This window comes from Haplochromis burtoni, unplaced genomic scaffold (genome assembly GCF_018398535.1).
Source record: "Haplochromis burtoni strain Fernald_Lab_line unplaced genomic scaffold, NCSU_Asbu1 Contig_268, whole genome shotgun sequence".
NCBI lineage: Eukaryota > Metazoa > Chordata > Actinopteri > Cichliformes > Cichlidae > Haplochromis > Haplochromis burtoni.
The window spans coordinates 368,931-388,646 of NW_024582629.1; the positions used below are offsets into that span (position 1 = coordinate 368,931).

The 19,716-nt window shown below is 41.9% G+C and overlaps 1 protein-coding gene across 6 annotated transcripts in view; it reads left to right on the forward strand.

Moving 5' to 3' along the window:
* LOC102309458 (SH3 and multiple ankyrin repeat domains protein 1) overlaps positions 1–19,716 on the forward strand; it is a 54,599-nt gene that overhangs the window by 18,930 nt on the left and 15,953 nt on the right. Inside the window, exons 2-17 of one of the 6 annotated variants that reach the window (XM_042227559.1) lie at positions 2,049–2,100; positions 4,167–4,725; positions 8,323–8,526; positions 10,629–10,701; positions 10,780–10,887; positions 10,980–11,131; positions 11,833–12,000; positions 12,305–12,346; positions 12,995–13,111; positions 13,217–13,294; positions 13,439–13,505; positions 13,698–13,873; positions 13,995–14,125; positions 16,203–16,342; positions 16,649–16,762; positions 17,263–17,341. In XM_042227559.1, coding sequence (XP_042083493.1) covers positions 4,270–4,725; positions 8,323–8,526; positions 10,629–10,701; positions 10,780–10,887; positions 10,980–11,131; positions 11,833–12,000; positions 12,305–12,346; positions 12,995–13,111; positions 13,217–13,294; positions 13,439–13,505; positions 13,698–13,873; positions 13,995–14,125; positions 16,203–16,342; positions 16,649–16,762; positions 17,263–17,341 — 2,105 coding nt within the window. In that variant the 5' untranslated portion in view covers positions 2,049–2,100; positions 4,167–4,269. Of the gene's footprint in view, positions 1–6; positions 2,101–2,869; positions 4,726–8,322; positions 8,527–10,628; positions 10,702–10,779; positions 10,888–10,979; positions 11,132–11,832; positions 12,001–12,304; positions 12,347–12,994; positions 13,112–13,216; positions 13,295–13,438; positions 13,506–13,697; positions 13,874–13,994; positions 14,126–16,202; positions 16,343–16,648; positions 16,763–17,262; positions 17,342–19,716 lie in introns of those variants that run through there. The other 5 variants (XM_014339156.2, XM_042227558.1, XM_042227561.1 and 2 more) reach the window with 5 other exon arrangements.

Genomic DNA, 19,716 nt, shown 5'->3' on the forward strand with positions numbered 1-19,716 from the left:
CCACTGCTGTGCACTAAGTGTGGCAGGCAGATCATACTCTGCAGAATATGCACACAAGGCTCGCTTCTGTTCTGTGAGGGTCTTGATCATATAATATGTGCTATTCCATCTTGTTCGCACATCTTGTATCAGATGTTTGGGTGACATGTTCAGCTCCATTTGAATGTCCTCCAAACGCGAATATGCCTGTGGTGAGTGTTTGAAGTGACCCACTATTTTTCTGCCCACTGTCACAGCATCACATACACCACGTTGTGCAAGCAGTCCCTCATTCACCACAAGTTGCAAAGTGTGTGCGAAGCATCCCAAACTTGCAACACCTAGCCGGTCCATTGCCTTTTTTATATTGCTGGCATTGTCTCGCAAAACAACGTGGACTTTATTCTTCGGAATTTTCCACGCATTTAACATTTCCTCCATAGCTGCAGCGATGGACTCTCCTGTGTGTGAACCACGAAACTCTTTGGCCTGCAACACTGCTTTTTGCATTGTAAAACTCGAGTCTATCCAGTGTACAGTCAGGCTTAGCAGGGACAACGGACAAACGTCCGAGCTCCAGATATCAGTCGTCATGCTTAACGTGGGAATTATTTCCAAACTTTCGGAGATGAACTTGCGCACCTGTTTGTACTTGCCTGGGATAGCTTCCTCCGAGATGAAATGCCGGTTTGGCAGCATGTAGCGAGGCTCTAAATGCTCAATTAAGCGTCGAAAACCATCATTTTCCACAACGGAAAGGGGCTGGTCATCAAGCACAACAAATTCAACTATTTTCTCCATTATCAGCTTCGCTCTATTGCTTTCCGGAGGGAATTTCTCACGTCTCTGAATATTTTCCAAAAGCGTTTGTTGATATGGTACACTTTTCTGCTTAGCTTTGGAGGCCAGGCTAAATTCCGCGTACTCATTTGCGTAGTGTTTCTGTAAGTGTTTAATCATGTTTGTGGTGTTAAAATTCCCCACACTGCTACCACCCCGCGAAACACTTGCATCGCATAAGTTGCATTCGGCAGTCTTGCTTTTTTCGTCTTTTAGTTTGAAATAAATCCACACTGCTGACATGATGGCTCTGAGCTCTCCCACGCGATAACTGCTCGATCACGTGACGCATACTGCTCTGACGTGCTAAGGTCATGACCTGGGTTATACCATGTTAGCGAGTTTTTGAGGTGCTTTTGTGATATTCACTGGATCGGATAAAAATTTAAAATTTCTTCCGATATCCGATCCAGTAATTTACGTCAATATCGGACCGATACCGATACTGAATATCGGATCGGTCCATCTCTAAATAAGACACAAAACTCTTTGCTGTATGTTTTGCTCTCAGCTTTTCTATCTGTCGTCCTGTGTAAATGAAGGCTAAAAAGCCCAAAAATTATATTAAAAATTGAAACTAGCAACCCAGTAGTCTGCATGCCTCTCAAGGACCTTTAGCTTTGACACCATCTCAGTTTTTTTTTAACTAGACCTCATGATGTGCCAAACTGTGAAATAGAGAGACGCTGCATGCTCATTTGCAATTTGTCAGTCTAAAATATACTTTGTTTTTCTGAACACTAATGGGAGCAAACATGTACGGAATTAGCTTTATGTGTTGTAACTAGAGACTGAGAACATAAATGAGGAAAGTGATTATTGTGGTCATAGTAAAGGGAGCCCAGGGTCCTCTTCTCCATAGAATTCCAACCAGGAGCCATTCCCTGCACACTATTAGAAAGAAAGCAGACATCCCCGAGAATAAAACCTGAATTCTTATCCAAAATGGTACATAACACCTGCCTATAACCAACCATCAACATGCAACACCTTAGGGATTTTTCTTCTGTCACCTGCTTGTGACTGGAGACATCTGTGGTTTTTTCAAAAATGTTCAAAACAACGCAAAAACATAAACACTTCAAACTGTGTAACAATCAGGAATTACAAAAGCAGCATCCATGTTAGAGTGTTTTAAAAGTGAGTATGCTCTTCATCAGTATTCCTGTTGGGTGTCCGGCTCTTGGCTGGCTTCTTCATCTCTGCATTATTGTTTATGTCCATTGCAGGCCACTGTAAGCTGTGCCAGACACCTGTCGATGTCCTTGGTCCCCAATAGAGGTTGATAAGTCAAAAGTCCTAGATCACTTAATGCCCCGTTAACCCTCATCAGCACGTTTTCTACATAATCTATTAATAACCGAGTGAATTATCTGCATGTTGGTAATCTGTGATTGATTGACGTTAGCTCTGTGTCCTGATTCGAGTTGTGCTCCATCTGTCCATCTGTGCATTCTGATTCCCATCCATGTCAGACTCAGCTCATAAGATATTCAGAGCACCACTCTGCAAATGAAACAGTGGGAGATTCCCTGCATCACTCCCCATCATTAAGGCGGCTGTTGGCAATGGTCCAGATCTGCATGATGGCAAAGCCCTGTAGCCAGACTTCACCACAGAAAAACCAGGACAAAACATACGGAGGCACCAGTATGCCAAATCTGAAGCATGAAGATGCAATGGAACAAGCTTAAAGCAAAAATCCACCCTAAGTCACGTTTTTTTTTTAAAACAGCTGTTAGTGATCAGAGAGAAAGGTACTCTTCCTAGACTTTATGTCTGGACTCATGAAGGAAGACGGTGGCTTCTCCCTCCTTTGTTCCTGTTGAAATTTTGCTTCTCCTCAAAGTGTCAAGAAGTACTTTCTTAAGAAAGAATACAATTCTCCAACTCTTCTTTACCGTACTGTGTAAAGTTGTGAGGTGTAATGCCATATTGCAGTTTTTCCTTCCCACTGTCGCCAAAGTGCTTGCTCATAGGGGCACATATGATTGTTGGGTTTTTCTCTCTATGTATTATTGTAGGGTCTACCTTACAATATAAAGCACCTTGAGGTGACTGTGGTTGTAATTTGGCGCTGTATAAATAAAATTGAATTCAAATGAATTGAATATGTACAGTACACAAATAATTAAACTGAAAGTTCACTAGACCAGAAAACCCTTCCTCCACAACGCTTCCTTTATTTTAATGAAGGAGCATGACTATTTCTTTCAGCTGGAAAAGTAAATATAATTTGGGCATTTTCTTAAAACTTTGTCAACAACTGCAAATCCAGTCAGTACACTCAGATGTGACTTTCCAGAAGCTGCTGATTCACTGAGTTATTTACAAACCTTTGCTGTGTAAAACCCCAAGCCCCCTTCAATCTGGCGTAGACGGCTATTAAGAGAAAACAACCCAATTCCTGTAACAAGCCCTCACGGTCTGATAATGGCCTGATTAGCAAAGCTTAAAAGCTGTCCAATGAGAATATGTTGGATGTTGTGCAGATTCATGCTTATTAAAAAACACCATTTCTAATCTGGAGTATACTGCCAGCCATCCTATCCTTCATATCCTGTTGGTGAACCATGCAGACATGCTGGAGGTCAACACGTTTGCATCCAAGGGTGTCAAATCCTGCACTAAGGGTTACGATTAGGAAAAGTTAAGAAAATGATGTTTACCCCGTGATTTAGCACAGACACCAAGGGGCTCTTTATAAGCATCCAGATAAGACACCTGCCACCTTGTTTCCTAAACCTGTTACTTCATGGCGCAGGAGACCTCGTGTGAAATTTGGAAATGCCACCAGCTTTGTCAAAACAGCTCCATTTGACACCTTGGGAATGAAAACAGGCTGTCAAGGATGAGGGATAGGGCAAGGTCAACGAGTTAAATTGTATTTAACAGTAACAGAGTGCAAGGGTGGAATTTTCCTTTAAGAAGCGCACATTTAGCTGTTAGCCCTGGGCTGTGCCTCAAACATAGGTCTCCTCCATTGTCACAAAATACCAATGATCTTGACCTCGTGTGATGCTAGATCGCATCTCCAACTCACTCCCTCCTGCAGAAAACCTGTGATGCAAATTCACAGAGTTTATATTTAGCCTGTCTTTCATAAGTCTGCTATTCCCAGACGCATTCCCAGTGGCTAAATGGAAAATGTGGACCAGCTCTGTGCTATTTCACACATGTGGACTTATTAGCATTGCCAGTGGCTAGATTTTCTATTACTGCACGTGTCTTTTATGTACTTGAATTACTCATATTCCAGCATTACTAAGTTCACTCTCTCAATCAAAGCAAAGATACGAGTCAAATGACCGACATTTACTCCCTTTTCTGCCTTTTTTCCCCTACAGCATGTTTCTAAGGATGAAGCCAGTCTCATGGGATAGCCATGTTTTGTCTCCATGACAGCTAGATCACTCAGCCCTCTCTGCAGTGACCTCTGCACAGCAAAGGATGCTGGGAAATAATGAGCACTTTTATCCCAGTCAGGATGACAAAGATGGGGAGGATGAGGAGGAGGAAGAGGAGCAGGGAAGAGAAAACAGAAAAGAAGAAGGTGAACGTGACATGGAGAATGGACGACTAGAGTATCTGGAGGAAAAGGAGATGACAGGAGGACGACAATCCTGGGAAGGGAAAGGCGGTGAGGTGGTGAAACCAGCAGCCATTGTGGTCGGTCGACAGAGAGTAGATCGGCCGCTGAGGCCGGGCAATCACGGCAACAGGGGGATCCCTTACATGCCCAATATAGCCCCGCTACATCATCAAGCTGCCAATAAGCAGCAGTATTTCATGGCAGCAAAGAAACGAGCCTTCATGGAGCGCAGCATGACCACAGTGGCTCCACTGGAGGACACTTACTTGACCATGATGGTGTTCCGCATTGGAATCCCCGACATCAAACAAACAGTAGGTGCATCAAAGACACTGCTCGTAACGTGTGTGTGAAATCCATGAAAGGCTGAGGCCCGCACAGCTGTCCCTGGAGCTTCTTGACTGATCATTTAAAAGTGAATAAAGTAGCTGAAGCAGAATTTTTTGAAGAAAAAAACTTGTCAAAACCAGTCCAAATCAAACAGTTTAAAAGTTTAGTTCTCCCTGTCAAGGAAAAAAGAAAAAGAAAGAAGTCTCCCTCACACTGCACTGGAGGTCTTTCCAAATGAGGAAGTAGTTCAAGCCAAGTCTCCCTGGTATTACTGCCTCAGAGACAGAGAGCTTTAATGTGACAAACAGAATTTCAAAAATAATATCTCAGGCTATTTAAACCATTAAGGCAGGTATACATTTAGTTAATGTTGCTGTTTCTGATTCTGATGTTATGACCAACTGCAGACAAAAAGCTCCAAAAATGTATTTTTTACATTTGTGACTATTAAAAAAAAGAAAAGGACAACAGCCATTTAATGAGAGCTGAACACTGGGCTTTGGTCACCACCTTCGCTATTACCTCCCCTAAAACTCAGAAGCTTTTCAGTTTTCTTCCTGTCTTTTGATTTGCTTCCCTCCCTTCCCGCTTCTCTTCTAAAATCCAGCCGTTTTCCATCCTTTGAGTTAAAACACGTCAAATAATACTGATGCGTTGCTGATTCTACGTCTGTTTCAAATTATTCACAGAAAACACTGCATGGGTGGCTTGAAGCATACAATTTTTTTATATAAGTCAAACAGTGTGCACAACTATAGAAGCACATTTCTAATTTCAAGGCTTTTCCATTCCAGTTATCCCGCGGGCTCAGAGATGAGTCCCAAAGGGAAGTAGGAACTCACACAGAGCTCAGCTTGTGCTGAGCACCCTGCAAGGGAAAACATATTCAGTCAACAACACCATGCAAGCATCTGCCTTGGGTCAGGTGGTCATAATTAGCTTCCAAAACTGAAGTTAGTCTCATTTCACACTTTGAAGCAGCTCTCAGCCTTACGGTGGCAGCAGGCGAGAATTGGCCAGCCCACACGCACCATATCCAGGTGAGAATGGGTGCCCCACTGTAACCCCTCCCCCATCCTCCTTTCTCCATTTTCAACTCCCTGAACATGCCGACTGTTCTACATGTCAGCTAATCTGCCCTCAATACAACAGTAATTGCTAATTATTTAATAGGTTTTTAATGAGTTTTGGGAGAGCTGAGGAAGTGAGTGACTGTCGAAGGGAAGAAATATGTGGAAGGCGTCTCTGTTCTCAGGTTTCCATCAGCCACAGGCAGCGTACCGAGATCCACACATCACTGACAAACACTCGGCACTGCAAACCCGGAAGCTGAAGTATTATTGAACAGAATTAAAAAGGGATAAAGAGAGGGGCTGAATATTAGGAGCTACTTAGACAGACTGAAGAAAGGGGGGGGAAAGGATGAAAAGAGAGGAAAATATGTGCTGTAATAGTGCACACTGAAGATCTAAATAATAAAAACTGCCAGAAACATCTCAGGAAAACTGCATCAAAGAAGAGACGATGAGGAGAGAAGCAGCACTGTTATATACAGTATACATTACATTAGACCTCACTCAGAGGGATTAGCCACTCTATCTCTGTTACACACACACACACACACACACACACACACACACACACACACACACACACACACACACACACACACACACACACACACACAAGAAAAACCACTACACTGCACAAGTGCACTCCAATAAGAAGACACACACAGACAGTTTATAGCTCACTTATATGCATGCACATACACACAGTCATGCTCATCCCTATCATGTGGTTAACCTCCCAGGGACCACCAAGACATTGCTACGGCAACGGGTGCCTGCCTCCACTAATGAACTGGTTGCCATGCCAATAGAGTTTGCTACACTATCAAATAGTGCAACCGAGTGCGGGCTCGAGGGGGGCAGAAGGGACATGGAAGTGTGCTGAGCTGTGCAGTTTTACTCACAGCCCTCTGAAATGGAACAATAGTATGGATACATACATCTCTCACACCTCTCAGCTCTCCTGCTGTTCAAGCTTCCAATCAGCTCGAGCTCCAGGTCCAGAAAGATGTCTTTCCTGTGGAACTGCACAGAAATGGGAGAATATGAGGAAATGGACAATGCAACAATCACAGTGAAATCATGTTAGGAAATCCACACACACACACACACACACAATACATCCGAGGTGTTTTGTAATTGTAGCCTTTGGGTGTATCCACAAAATTTGCTCCTCCTCTTCTGGATAATGGAGTAAACTGGACAAGGAGGAAATAGCAAAATATTTATCTATGCATGTGAGTTTTACTTCTTTATTAGCAGAGAAAATCAAAAATTAGGGTATAAAAATGAAAGTGAAATAGATCCAAATAACCTGATACCACAGACTAAAAGGACAGAATGAGTCATCTTATAATTCATGAATGTGGCAGGTGATTCATTAAAAGTAATGCATTCATATTTTGCACGTCACACTCATATACATTCATCATGCACAAACTCCTTTTAGCCTTCAGAACTGCCTTAATTCTTCCTGGCTCAGATTCAACAAAGTGGTTAAAACATTCATCAGAGATCTAGATCTCCATATTGACATGATAGCGCCACACAGCTGCTGCAGATTTGTCAGCCTCACACCCATGACTTTGGAGGCAATTTGAATACAGTGAGTGAACTCAGGGTCATGTTGAAGAAAGTAGTTCAAGATACGTGTTGTCCTGCTGGAAACAGCCATCGGAGACTAGGTAGACTGTGGTCATAAAAGGACTGCAGACAGGCTGCGGTGTTTAAATAATGCTCGGTTGTTACTAAGGGGGCCAAAGTGCTCTGAGAAAATATTCTCCACACCATTACCTTAACAGTTAATACAAGACAGGACTGATGGGACTCATTAAACAAGGAAATGCTTTTCCAGTCTTCTGTTGGAAAGTTTGATGGGGTGTGCATTCAGACATGCTCTTCTGCATATCTTGGCTGTAACGAGTGCTGACTGAGGATAAAACTCATGTGTAAGTGCAATAAGGAAGATCAGCTTCTAGTCTGTTCTTTACATCGTTATGACTTTCCCACGCTCTCAGTACTTACATCAGTACACTAGTCCAGCCATCTTTTTATTTACCTTCTTTGAGTCAATCAGCCACCACTCTGCGTGATTTAAATCTCAGTGCTCTGTCATTCTTCCTTTCAGACTCTCATTCATGCAACCTACCTCGTTTCCATCTCCACCTCACTCAGTCTTCATCTTCATCACCATCAACATCTAGACTCAGGGGATCCTGTCCTAAATCCAAAAACAAAAACACTGCAGCACTATAGTGCAGTTAGTGATCCACAAGGGCATCCTGTAAAGCTATCTAACGTACAGACAGCTAACTGGGCTCATCAACATCTGATTTGAAACACTAGGTTGTTCTTGGTGCTCAAAGCACTGAAAATATCCATTAAAAATGTTTTGACAGAGGTACACTACAACAGCTGTAAAACCTGTATATTTTTAACCACTGTTTCAACCTTAGTACAGGTGTACTATCGCCCTCTAACCCCGCCCCTGTCCTGTCCATTGTCTGACAGAGATGTCTCCAGTTTGATCAGGACTGCACAGTGTGGAACGCTAAGCAGCAGATCATCTGCTCCCTCAGTGAGTCCCTATGGGACGTCTACAACTATGGCCTCTTCCAGCCAGCTGGAGAGGGACGGGACGCCAAGTTCCTGGAGGAGGAGAGACCCCTGAGAGACTACTCACAGTCCTTCGAGAAAGGGGTGCCGTACCTGGAGGTAGGAAAGGGAGCTGTGACCCAGTGTAAGCCCCCCTTAGAGCATCACTTGTTTCTCTCTTTCTTAAAATGATGTAAAATGATGTCAAATCTAATATTGATTGATTTTTGTATAAATATTGTTGTACTGCAAACAATTTCATTTCTCAGAACCGTGATGATGTATTTGTAGTTCTTCAGCTGGAAGTAATCAAATATCAGATTCCCCTAATTCCTGCTAAACTTACAGAAGTTGTGACCTAAGTGCACTTATTATTACTCTACAGTGGTGTTGTATAGATTCTTTTATGGGTTTTGAATAATCTTGCTAAAAATTAGTGATCAAAAAAGCAAACGTAAATACAGATATGTTTTTAATGATTTGTACTTTCTGTAGAGAAATGAAGTATCCTGTATGATACTCTGAAACTTTTTTTTCTCATAACTGAGTAAAGAAAGTCTCTAATTGCAGGCAACTCCAAATTGCATTGTGTTTATTAGAATCCCCCTGCATCACAGAGTGAGTGGACTGCGTAAATGAAATCCTTACAAAACTGGATGGATTTAAATGCATTACGTATATTATGTAACCTGCTAATTACATTGTATTGCCTGGCTTTTTGGTAAGTGGGTTGTGAGACAGCATGAATCTGAGGTTTCCTGCTGTAATACAATTATCTCACAGTGCCCTCTGGTGGCTCAGCTCCTGTATGTGCTGCTGAGTTGGGCGGGGCTGGAAAGAGCATCTTCTTTAGCTCAAAAGTTTAGCTTCAAATTAGAAGGTTTATTCCTCGAAATGTTTGAGATGGGGTCCTGTCTGCATACTGATGAGGCCTTGTAACTGCACTCTCCACACACCCCACAGCAGACTGCATAGAGTTTAGGCGTTTTTGACACTAAAGTAAAGACAGAGTCAGTTAGAGTCATGGTAAGGGAAGTCATATTAAAGGAAGTAGAAACAAACAGAATGTATTATAAGTATCAGTTAAAAAAACGCATTTGTTCCACTAAGTGCATCTACCTGTTAGCTCCTGTTGTACTGCTGCAGTTGTTTTACTGAGACTTTTAGGGCTGATTGCTTTTGTATTGTGGCTGCTAAACCCATCTTTACTTGGTTTTCTGGGGCATAGTGCGAGGTGCAGCTCAGCTCTGAGCTGCTAGACAGAAATTTCTTACCTCAAAGCTCCTCAGCTGTTAACTGATTTGGTGTGAGGACTACACACCCAGTCAGGTGGTTTCCAAGTAAAAAAAGCAAAACCAACCAAACACAGTACACTCATTAGTCTCATCTGTTCAAGAACAAATTTTAGGCTGATGTTTTTTCCCCTTCTGATCTTTATTCCTTCCAAAATAGAGACATTAAGAATACGACACATTAACACTCTGCTGCCTCAACACAAGAACATCAGTGGAAAACAATAGAAAAAATATTTTAAAATGAGCAGTTTGCAGTGCGTTCAGACCCTTTTACTCTGTGAGAAACCAGTCTTAGAATAACGCAGTGGGGCATATAATCAGTGTAATGAGGGACTAATGTGCAATCTGTCAGTTCCTGAGATGTAAATCACCTTATATGATAAATTAATCTTGTCAGTGTGATTTAAAGAAAACTGCATTAATAGTATTATTATTTTAAATGTCATTAATCAAACCTTAACCAACGCATTGTGGAAAAAAAGCCCCCATTAATCATTAATCTAACTTAATAGAGCCCTTCCCTAGATCCTTTCTAAAGCTGTGCGCGCAAACCGCTCATTTGCATCACTTTGCTTGCGCTTAAATTATCATAATTGAAACATCAAATCCAACTTATTACATTGTGAGGCTGAAGAGTTAACCATTTTTAGCCTTTTCCCAAAACGTAAAAACAAATCTGACACAAATATTTTAAAGAAGCCAATTATGGAGTCATTCTAGCGACTCCGAGTGGGAGAACAGATCTCTGGAAACAGCGAGAGTTCAGCAACATCTGACAAGAATAATGGTGCTTTCTCTGAACTACGGTTTCACAGCACAAATTGTAATCATTTTGTTATATCCTCCAGTGTAGGCTGTCACCAAGAAACTGAACAGCTAAGTACCATCATCCTCATTTTCATGTGTGCTATGTTTTCCGGTCTTCAGTTTAGGTACAAAACCAGAGTCTATAAACAGACCAATCTGGATGAAAAGGCTCTCGCTAAACTCAGCACAAAGGGTATTTCTTTTCTTTTGTGTGTTTTTTGAATTTTGTTGTGCTTAATTGCATTCAGCAACATCTTTCCCTACACTCAGGCCAGTCTGAAGAAATTTCTGGATTACATTCAGACCGGAGCAATAGACAAAATGGGAAAAGTCCTCGATAAAGGTCTTGATCCGAACTTTCACGACCCTGACACCGGAGGTGAGTTTTACCTTTATTCTTTGCCAGTAATATTTAGCAATATCAAGAGCATAGGAGGGTGAACTTTCATTCTCACCTTCTCTGTGGGTCAGAAACCCCCCTCACTGTGGCCATGCAGTCTGGCCTGTCGGTGGAGGGCATCAGGGTCCTGGTTCAGGGCGGCGCTCACTTGGACTTCAGAAGCAGAGACGGCATGACGGCCCTGCACAAAGCTGTTAGGGCTCACAATCACGCTGGGCTGCTGGTAAGGGCTAAAAAAGTTAGAGTCACACGCATGCAGAGTACAAACACACTCAAGTAGAGCGGGCGGTGTGGACAAAATAAATTAAAACGGAATAATGATTCTAATTAAAGGATAAAAGCAAAATAGCATAAATGCCCCATGGAAACAGGCTGTTACCTTTGAAGATAATTACAGAGGTGGGTCATATGATAATAATTTCTAAGTGGTTTTCTCTTGGCTTTATGTCTCTCTCGTTCTTATTGGTTAGTGTAAACTTGTGAGCGCTGTTCCTTTTCTTTGAATAAACTACGAGAATTTTCCTCTTTTGTAGTTCTGAGAATTGCCTCAGCTGCGGGTTTAGTCACACACCGAATGTTTTGTAATGTGTGTAATTGTGATAACATTTCTTTCTCTTCTCCTTTTTTTAAATTATTATTATATAGACAACACCACCTCCACCATACACACACGCACATACATATACACCCCACCCCCACTCATCACAATAACTTTGTACCACATGCACTTATGGTACATGTGATGTACTTATATAAGAACTATCTGTAACATTTCATATTCCTGTTACATTGTTTTAGTATTTGATTAATAATCGCTGTGAAGAAAATCTATTAAGCCTTTGTTATATTTTACTACTCTACACATTCACACACACTTGGTTAAAATAATCCTTGTTCTTTGCCCTCTGTGTGTCAACTTGCCAGGCTCTCTTGTCCCTCGGAGCATCTCCAGACTCCAAAGACCGCTGTGGCCTAACCCCGCTGTACCACACTGTGCTGACAGGGGGTGAAACTTCCTGCTGTGAGACCTTGCTCTATTACAGGGCAAAGCTGGGCACAAGGGACGAGAACGGCTGGGACGAATCCCATCAGGTAAGCTTAGATTTTTAATCAGCTACAAATGCAAATCAATCACCCTGTGCGCCTCTTTGCAGATTCCCACGATTCACAGTTTTCATCATGTCTGTTTCATCATAGTTAAATCCCGTCTGGTTTCTGTCTCCTTCATGTTAACTTAAGCAATGCACCAACATTTCCCTTTCTTATTTATGTGACTGATGAGATCTACCATCACCTTCAGTGTCTCTCAGCCTTTTCTCACACCTCTCTCCTCCCTGCCTTCCTCACTCGTCTCTCCATTCTCTCTCCTTCCTCCCCTCCTTCTCTCTCTCCATAGCACAGGGATGAAGAGGAGTTTGGAATGGAAGAAATACATAAGGTACCCTTCATCCCACCATCCCTTCATCCCTAACAGAAAGCCATGCTGTGACTATTACGTAAATAAACCAAAAGGGAATGAGGTGACCACACTGTTTCCTCGAACCCGTTCACGTCTCGCTCATCTTGAGATGAGTCCAGTGCAGAAAGAGCATTGTATCTTAGCTCTTTCTCTCAGCGTAGATATGTGTGCATTGCCTACATTATGTCTCTGTGACATTCTGGGAAATTTGTGTTTGCACTGCAAGCCGGTTGTCATGGTATTTTATTTTGGTTTTGCCGTGCTCTGTGTTTTCTTTACTTTGTACGTATCTTGTGATATTTTAATCCCTGCAGAAAAATATGAGGGAACCTCTCAGGCTGCTGAAGGCTCATTTCTGTCGTTTTAATGGCTTTTGTTCCCTTTCTTTTCCACTGTGGTGAATTGTAATTTGCTCTCACCTCTTTGTTTTCTGTTAGACTACTGTGTGACAGATTTCCCCTTCCCCTATTTTTCGTATCTCTTTTTTCAATGTCTTTCATTTTCTTCCCTATTCTCTTACACCATCTTCTCCTTATCCCGTTTGAAACCATTCTCTTTAGTCCAACTTGTGTCCTTCTATACTTTATAATATTGGGGATATTTCTATCATACTCTTGACATTAAAAGGCTTGCCAGAATGGCTTTGCACAACACTTGGAGCATCTGCTGTTTTATGGGGCAGACACCACTTCTCAAAATGCCTCAGGGAACACTGCGCTTCACATTTCTGCCCTGTACAACAAGGCAAGTATGGCAAAAAGATCCCTTATTAAACTATTATTACCATAATGTTTGCTGTTATATCTTCTACAGATGTTAACCGATTCCTTTTCCTCTCTGAATCACCAGGAAAGCTGCGTCCGTGTTCTTCTGTACAGGGGGGCGAATAAGGAGGCGAAGAACAAGCATGGTCAGACCCCGTTTCAGGTAAATGTTTTAAAAAATAATCCAGAGTTTTGAGGAACATGTTTTGCTTTTTTATTATCCTGTCTGCAGAGTGAAATTGCATTTGTAGAGTAGCTTTGACCTGCTGGAACAAATAATATTTCAGTTTGTCTTCGTTGTTTGCAGCTAGCTGTTTTGTCTGGTCATTTTGAACTCGGGGAAATCATCAAAAACCACAAAGACTCTGATATAGGTAAGCTTCCCTGGCAACTGTTTCTTCTGCAGGGACTTTCAAACGTAGCTTCCCAACACCTGTCTGCCTTGCTCTTTCCCAAATATATAATCCTAACAATGTACCTGTTTTCTCCCTCCCTTTCATCCTGTCACACCTCACATATTCACCTGTACCGTCACACCAAACCTCTGCATCATGTTATGTCTTTAGTGCCGTTTTTAGAGTCACCAAAGTTTGTTCCAAAGCGAAAAGAAAGTTCCCACACACTGCCCCTCCCTTTGCTTCATTCCCACCCCCTACTGCGTGCTAATAGTGATAACACCATGACCCAGTCTGACCCTCTGGCCCTGCCCAACAAGGCTGCGACCAATCCCAACCCAGGACAGGTACTGTCCAGCATTAGGTGGATGTCCATGTTTTGATCTTTTGTAATAGTAGCTCGCTTGATGATTTCTCATCATCTGAAATGATCAATACTGACGTTCTCCGTGGGGCTGTTTTTTGCAGGGTCATCGCAGGGCCTCAGTGGGTATGAGAAGCTCCAGCAGCCCCAGAACTCGTACCCGTTCGCCCTCCAGAGGGAGAGGAGGCCAAAGTGACACAGAGGAGAGGCACAGGCAGCCACGAGGCAGACAGGGGTAAAGAAGCCTGCTGGGATCTTAATCTGACTAGGTCCTTTCAGGCCATCCAACAGTAGGAAGTCAGTCATCTCCAATTATCTTTAGCTGCATGCAAAGAAATTACTATTTATGTCTCAGATGCATACCTTTTACTATTTGCAATTGCAAGAAGGTCACATTTGTTTATATGTGGTATAAATCGGCGTTTTTGTGTAAACAAAAGAAATTTAGGATACATTCACTTTACCTTAAAAAAGAAGGTTTAAAAATGTAAAAAAGACTTAGGTAAGCACACAAGTTCTTTAAGTTATGGTTAGCAACTATATAAGAAACTAACAATCTCACGATGTTAATGTGTGCATATTTACTATTGTCTATATTTACCTCCACTAAAGAGGTTATGGCTTTGGTAGCATTGCGTGCGTGTCATTTCTTTTTGTCTGTAAACACAATAAAGCGAAACATTTTACATGACTTATGATAAAACTTTGTAGGGATGTAGAGTGGGGTCCCATTACAATTCATTATAATTTGGCTAACATCCACCAAAGTCTTCAAGGTAGAAAACAAAGCGGATAAAAAGGCTTAAAACTTAGAAACTATCATTCTAATATAATAAATGTGTATTGTCAACATACCAAAAGTAACATATAAAGATTTAAAATATCATGTTACATTTGACCTCCGACCTCTCTTTCAAGGTCAATAAATTGATCTGAAGATCAAAGTGATAATAATGCTATACAGAGCTATTATAAATTATGTGTCTTGCTTTCATTTGTATTGACAACATAGACAAGTAGGGATTCTAAATATCACTTTACTTCAAACTTCTGACCTCTTCCTTCAGGTCAAGTAAGGTCAAAGTTTCATAAAATGTTTTTTATCTTTAAAACTGTGCTTCAAATTCTACTGCCTTTGTTTGTACCAACAACATTTAGGAAAGGATCCTGTTATATGGGGATTCTAAATATCTATCTCTAATCTCTAAAAAAATATAATAAGTGTACATCCAAATTTCATGTTTCATTTGACCTCTGATTTCATATTTACACTTCACATTATTTCAAGTTGACCTCAAAATGTGTCATATCTTTAAAGAAGGTACTGTCAAGAGAAAGACAATGAGCTCCCAAGTTAGTTAGAATTATTTCTACCATGACCTGAATCACTGAGAACCTACACAGACATACTTTAGTATAATACAAAGTGTCCTTTTGATTTTTATTGCACTAAAAACTACTTAAAGTTTGTTTAAAAAATGAAATGAATAGATACAAAATATAATACCATTCCCTTAAAAGTGAATACTGCCCAGAGAGTGAGCTGTCTTGGCGGAGGTTTGTACTCTTGTTTGATTTGTGTGTTAGAACTAAAAATAAGTGCAGCAGCACCATTAGAACTGAATGTATTTTGCTGGTAACTGACTAGTACTGACCAATATCATAAACTGGTGTTATAATGAGCCCTGCCAGACTGGTGACCTATCCAGGCTGTACCCTGCCTCTCATCCTAAGGCAGCTGAGATAGGCTCCAGCATGACCCTGAATTGGATAAGTGGAAGAGGATGGATGGATGGATGGATGGATAATTATTAGATGTGCTTAACCATTCATTCTATTCTACCCTTCCAACATCAGAAATGTTGATCGGGTCAAAGCAGTGACTCAACCACTGGACAAAAATGAAAGAATAAATCCCTGGTGATAAGAAAAAATTAATAATATTTGATGCATGTGACGTGTCAAATTCTGAAATATAGTGACAGAAATTTATGAAGTTAAATGTTAGACAAACTCTATATATATCTAATATCATTCGTTTTGTGCAAAATGAAGGGAAGGAGCTGGTTTTGTTGACTGAAATTGTCAGAAGTTTCTACAGTATGCACCTGTCATGCTAAATACTAGACGCTGTTGTGTAAATACACCAGCACAGAATAAAATCTTACTGTTGGTATGACAGATTAGCATGACTCAGCTGTCTCTGATGTGGCCTGACAGGCTGTATGTTGTCTCATTTGTTTTTCCACAGTGTGCCACTCAGTCTTATCTCTTGGTTTTCTAATGCACTCACTGCGCTTGTCTTTCTGCAGTGCGACCTCGGCGGGTGGTGGCGGGGGTCAGATGAAGCGCATGTACAGCGCAGTTCCAGGACGAGTGTACGTGGCCACTCGTGCCCACTCTGCCAGTGGAGACCGAGAGCTCTCGCTGAACAAGGGGGACAAAGTCAAAGGTGAGAAAAGCTCAGAATTTTCACATGTTGAACAATTTCTACTCTGCTGAGTAGAAGTAACCAGTGGAATTGTGTCATGTTATTGTTTAGCAGGGCAATATTTGAGTCCTAGATAATTCTTTGTTATACAAATTTCTAGTCATGCTGCTGCGATATAGTTTACTGAATAAAAATTTAGGCTGTTGTTTAGAGGAGATGCAGATGAGAAGGAAAGAGGTTTGCCGAAAAAAGTGAAATGAATAGGATCAGCATCCCAGTTCATCACAACAAAAATGTAAAATATTTCTGTCCTTTTGTCTGTTTCAGTGTTAAGTGTAGGAGAGGGTGGATACTGGGAGGGAACAGTGAAAGGACGCACTGGCTGGTTTCCTTCGGACTGTGTGCAAGAGGTACCAGCTCCCAGCAAAGACAATCGACCAGGTGAGATAAGCACCAAATTGAATGTTCTGGAGACTGATTGTAAAGCTAACATACAGCAGTGCTGTGCCTGATGGGAGAAGACAATTACTCATTCATGTTAAGTATGTCAAAAGGAGGGTTAATAAATCACACACACGCACATATAGTACTTGGATTAGTGAAGGGACAAGCTAGAAAACGGGTTGCATATTTCCTTAGGCTGGAATTATCTTTTAAACTGTTGTAACACCCACATGTCACACTCATGTTCAGTAGTTGGTGCTTTCGGTAACAACCAGTGCTACATGCATGTGCAGCAGAGTTATTCACTTGTCTTCTATTTTCACAGCTGCTCACACAAGAAGCAAACCATATGCCACGCTGAGGAGACAAAAACAGGGTGTAAATGCATTTGACTGCTGACGACACAACACTTCAGCACAAAGACAGAGAAGGTGTCATGGCGGTAGCTGAATGTTTGAATTGGACATATGTTTTGCCTGCATGTGCCTTCCTTGCAGAGACGCGCAGCGAGAAAGCCAAGAGGAAGCTCTTCCGTAACGTCACCGTTGGAGCCTACGATGGCACTGATGGCCCCAGGTACAAAGAAAATGCTGCTGTGACTTTCATATTCTGTGCAAAAAGGGTATTAGTCATTAAGTGAGATGGGGTGGAAAGTGCTTTAATCGATCAGGAAATCAAGTTTTAAAATCAAATTGTGGTGTTTAATCTGGATTACACTATCCTTTTATTCTTGGACGCTACTAGAGTAGCTTTGTTTGATTCAAAGCTCAAAATAATCCATATTTATCCTATTCAGGGTCTTGTTCCAGCACCTCAATTCATCCATTATCTCATCAAACAAGCTCCTTTAAGGCCTTTTTGAGACTTCTATCATTGAGCCAACTTTCTTCTGATTTGCTGCAAAAGAAAGTGGGTGGGTGACACTTTTGTGCTCAGAGCCAGAGCTGTGTGCCTGAGATGACCATATTGGGGTTTTCTGATCTCAATGATCTAATCTAGATCCAAGAGTAGAGAAAAACTTTAGAACACAGAGGAGCAGAGCAGTCTGAAGTCAGAGCTTTTGGCTCATATGGATCACAGCACATATGTTATATGGAAAAAGCGACCTGCAGATTACACCTACAGGAGCTGCTTAGCCATGGAAACCCATGCTACGAAGCTCCGAGGGTAGACTGATGTGCCTATGTTAATGCAAGAGAAGGTTTGACACTCTGCAGTTTTAATGCAGTTACAGCATATGCGTGTCAGCACTCGGTGACCCCGGTCGACAAATTTACACTGCTGTGGTTCTGAAATGCACACTCAAATTCAGCAGACTGTGTGGCCTGGTGTGGCAACACCAATGAAATCACCTGAGTTCAAAGATTAACAGGTGTGGCCTGATGCTGTTGTCCATATTTTGTATGCTGACCTTATTTTTAGATCTTGGGTGATACTTAATGTGAGCATCAGTCATTGTAAGAGTTTATATATGGCAGAAAATAACAAAATGCATAATACGTCCACTTTAAAGTCTAAAGTGCTGTAAATTTCAAGTTGATAGTGTTTATTCTGAGCTGTCCCCAACCTCCCACAAAGTGCATGCTGGTTTTAGGAAATAGAAAAAAAAATTAATAAAATAATATTAATCTAATCCTGATTGGCTACAGCCTCCGACGTGGCTCTAGTTGTGGATTGCCACTTCAGTGTGGGCAGCAAGCAAACTGTTGCAAGGCAAGACCGTGAGGCCGGTCTAGGTGATTGAAACAGTCATCACAATGCTGTTTTATAGTTAAAGGGAGGTTCTTATGCGCGAAGCATGTGTGCACACTTGTTCCCCCTGCTGTGTTTAGTGTGTGTGCGTCTGTGTGTGTCAGTTCTCAGCAGTTTTCTGCCGATCCTGAACAGCACTTGTTCTCTATTGTGCTATGTGAACGCGTCAACGCTTAAAAAGAACAAAGAGCAGCGGTGTCATTCTTTAGCTCTGCCCCTTTTTAACTCCACGACACGAATGCATTTGTCTCTTTCATTCTTCCATCCACATGCTCTTGTTGCTCACATTCACTGAGAGCAATAACGCTGTAATAAAGGAAGAGTTTCTTCTGAAGCAGCAACCTCATCCCTTGGCATCGAAGGTTGTGTGTTGTGAAGCTGTGTATGTTTGCTTAGAGTTGGTGTGCAAGTGAATGTGAAAATGCCTACGTCTCTGAGTGTACATACATCATTCTGCTGATGAGTCATGAGGAGGCTGAAGCACCAAGTGCTGGTTAGATCCCTGGGCTACAGCGAGAAGGACTCACTGGTCCCCCGTCTCGGGGTTTTATAGCTGCTAACGCATTACAGCTGACATTGCCCTTGTGCTGAGCAGATTTCAGTGTCATTCAAAAAAAAAAAGGGAAAAAAAGGAGGCATTCGCTTTAATTCAGATGCGCTTGTGTTCCAAATGGAAATAGCAGCCACTGGGGTTACATTACCTATGCTAAGTTGGTTAAGCGTAATTGCAGAGCTGTGGTGAAGTGGTGCTCAATTAAGAGCAAGGTGATCCGGAGCATGTTCTGTCACTGCAGCTGGGCATTTGGGAGAATGTCAATTACTATTTCAGAGAGAGATGGAGAGAGGGAGAGTGTTTGTTAGCTTGTGTGGTGATGACAGCTCGGTTTTAGAGGATAGGAGGGAGTGAGAGCAAAGTTGGCAAATGTGTGCAAGATCAAATCCAGGGTGGGAATCAGCTGTTAGCATATCTGTGATTTACCAGTTAGTGGATGTGAAAATGAAAGCGCTGTCTCTCCCCGGTGTTGCCTCACATTTGTACCCATCCCCCGCATCCCCTCCCCACAAACCCAGCTCTCCGTCTCCCCCTATTTAAAAACCAAACCCTCTTCTTGCCATCCACCAGCACGCACACACACACACACACACACACACACACACACACACACACACACACACACACACACACACACACACACACA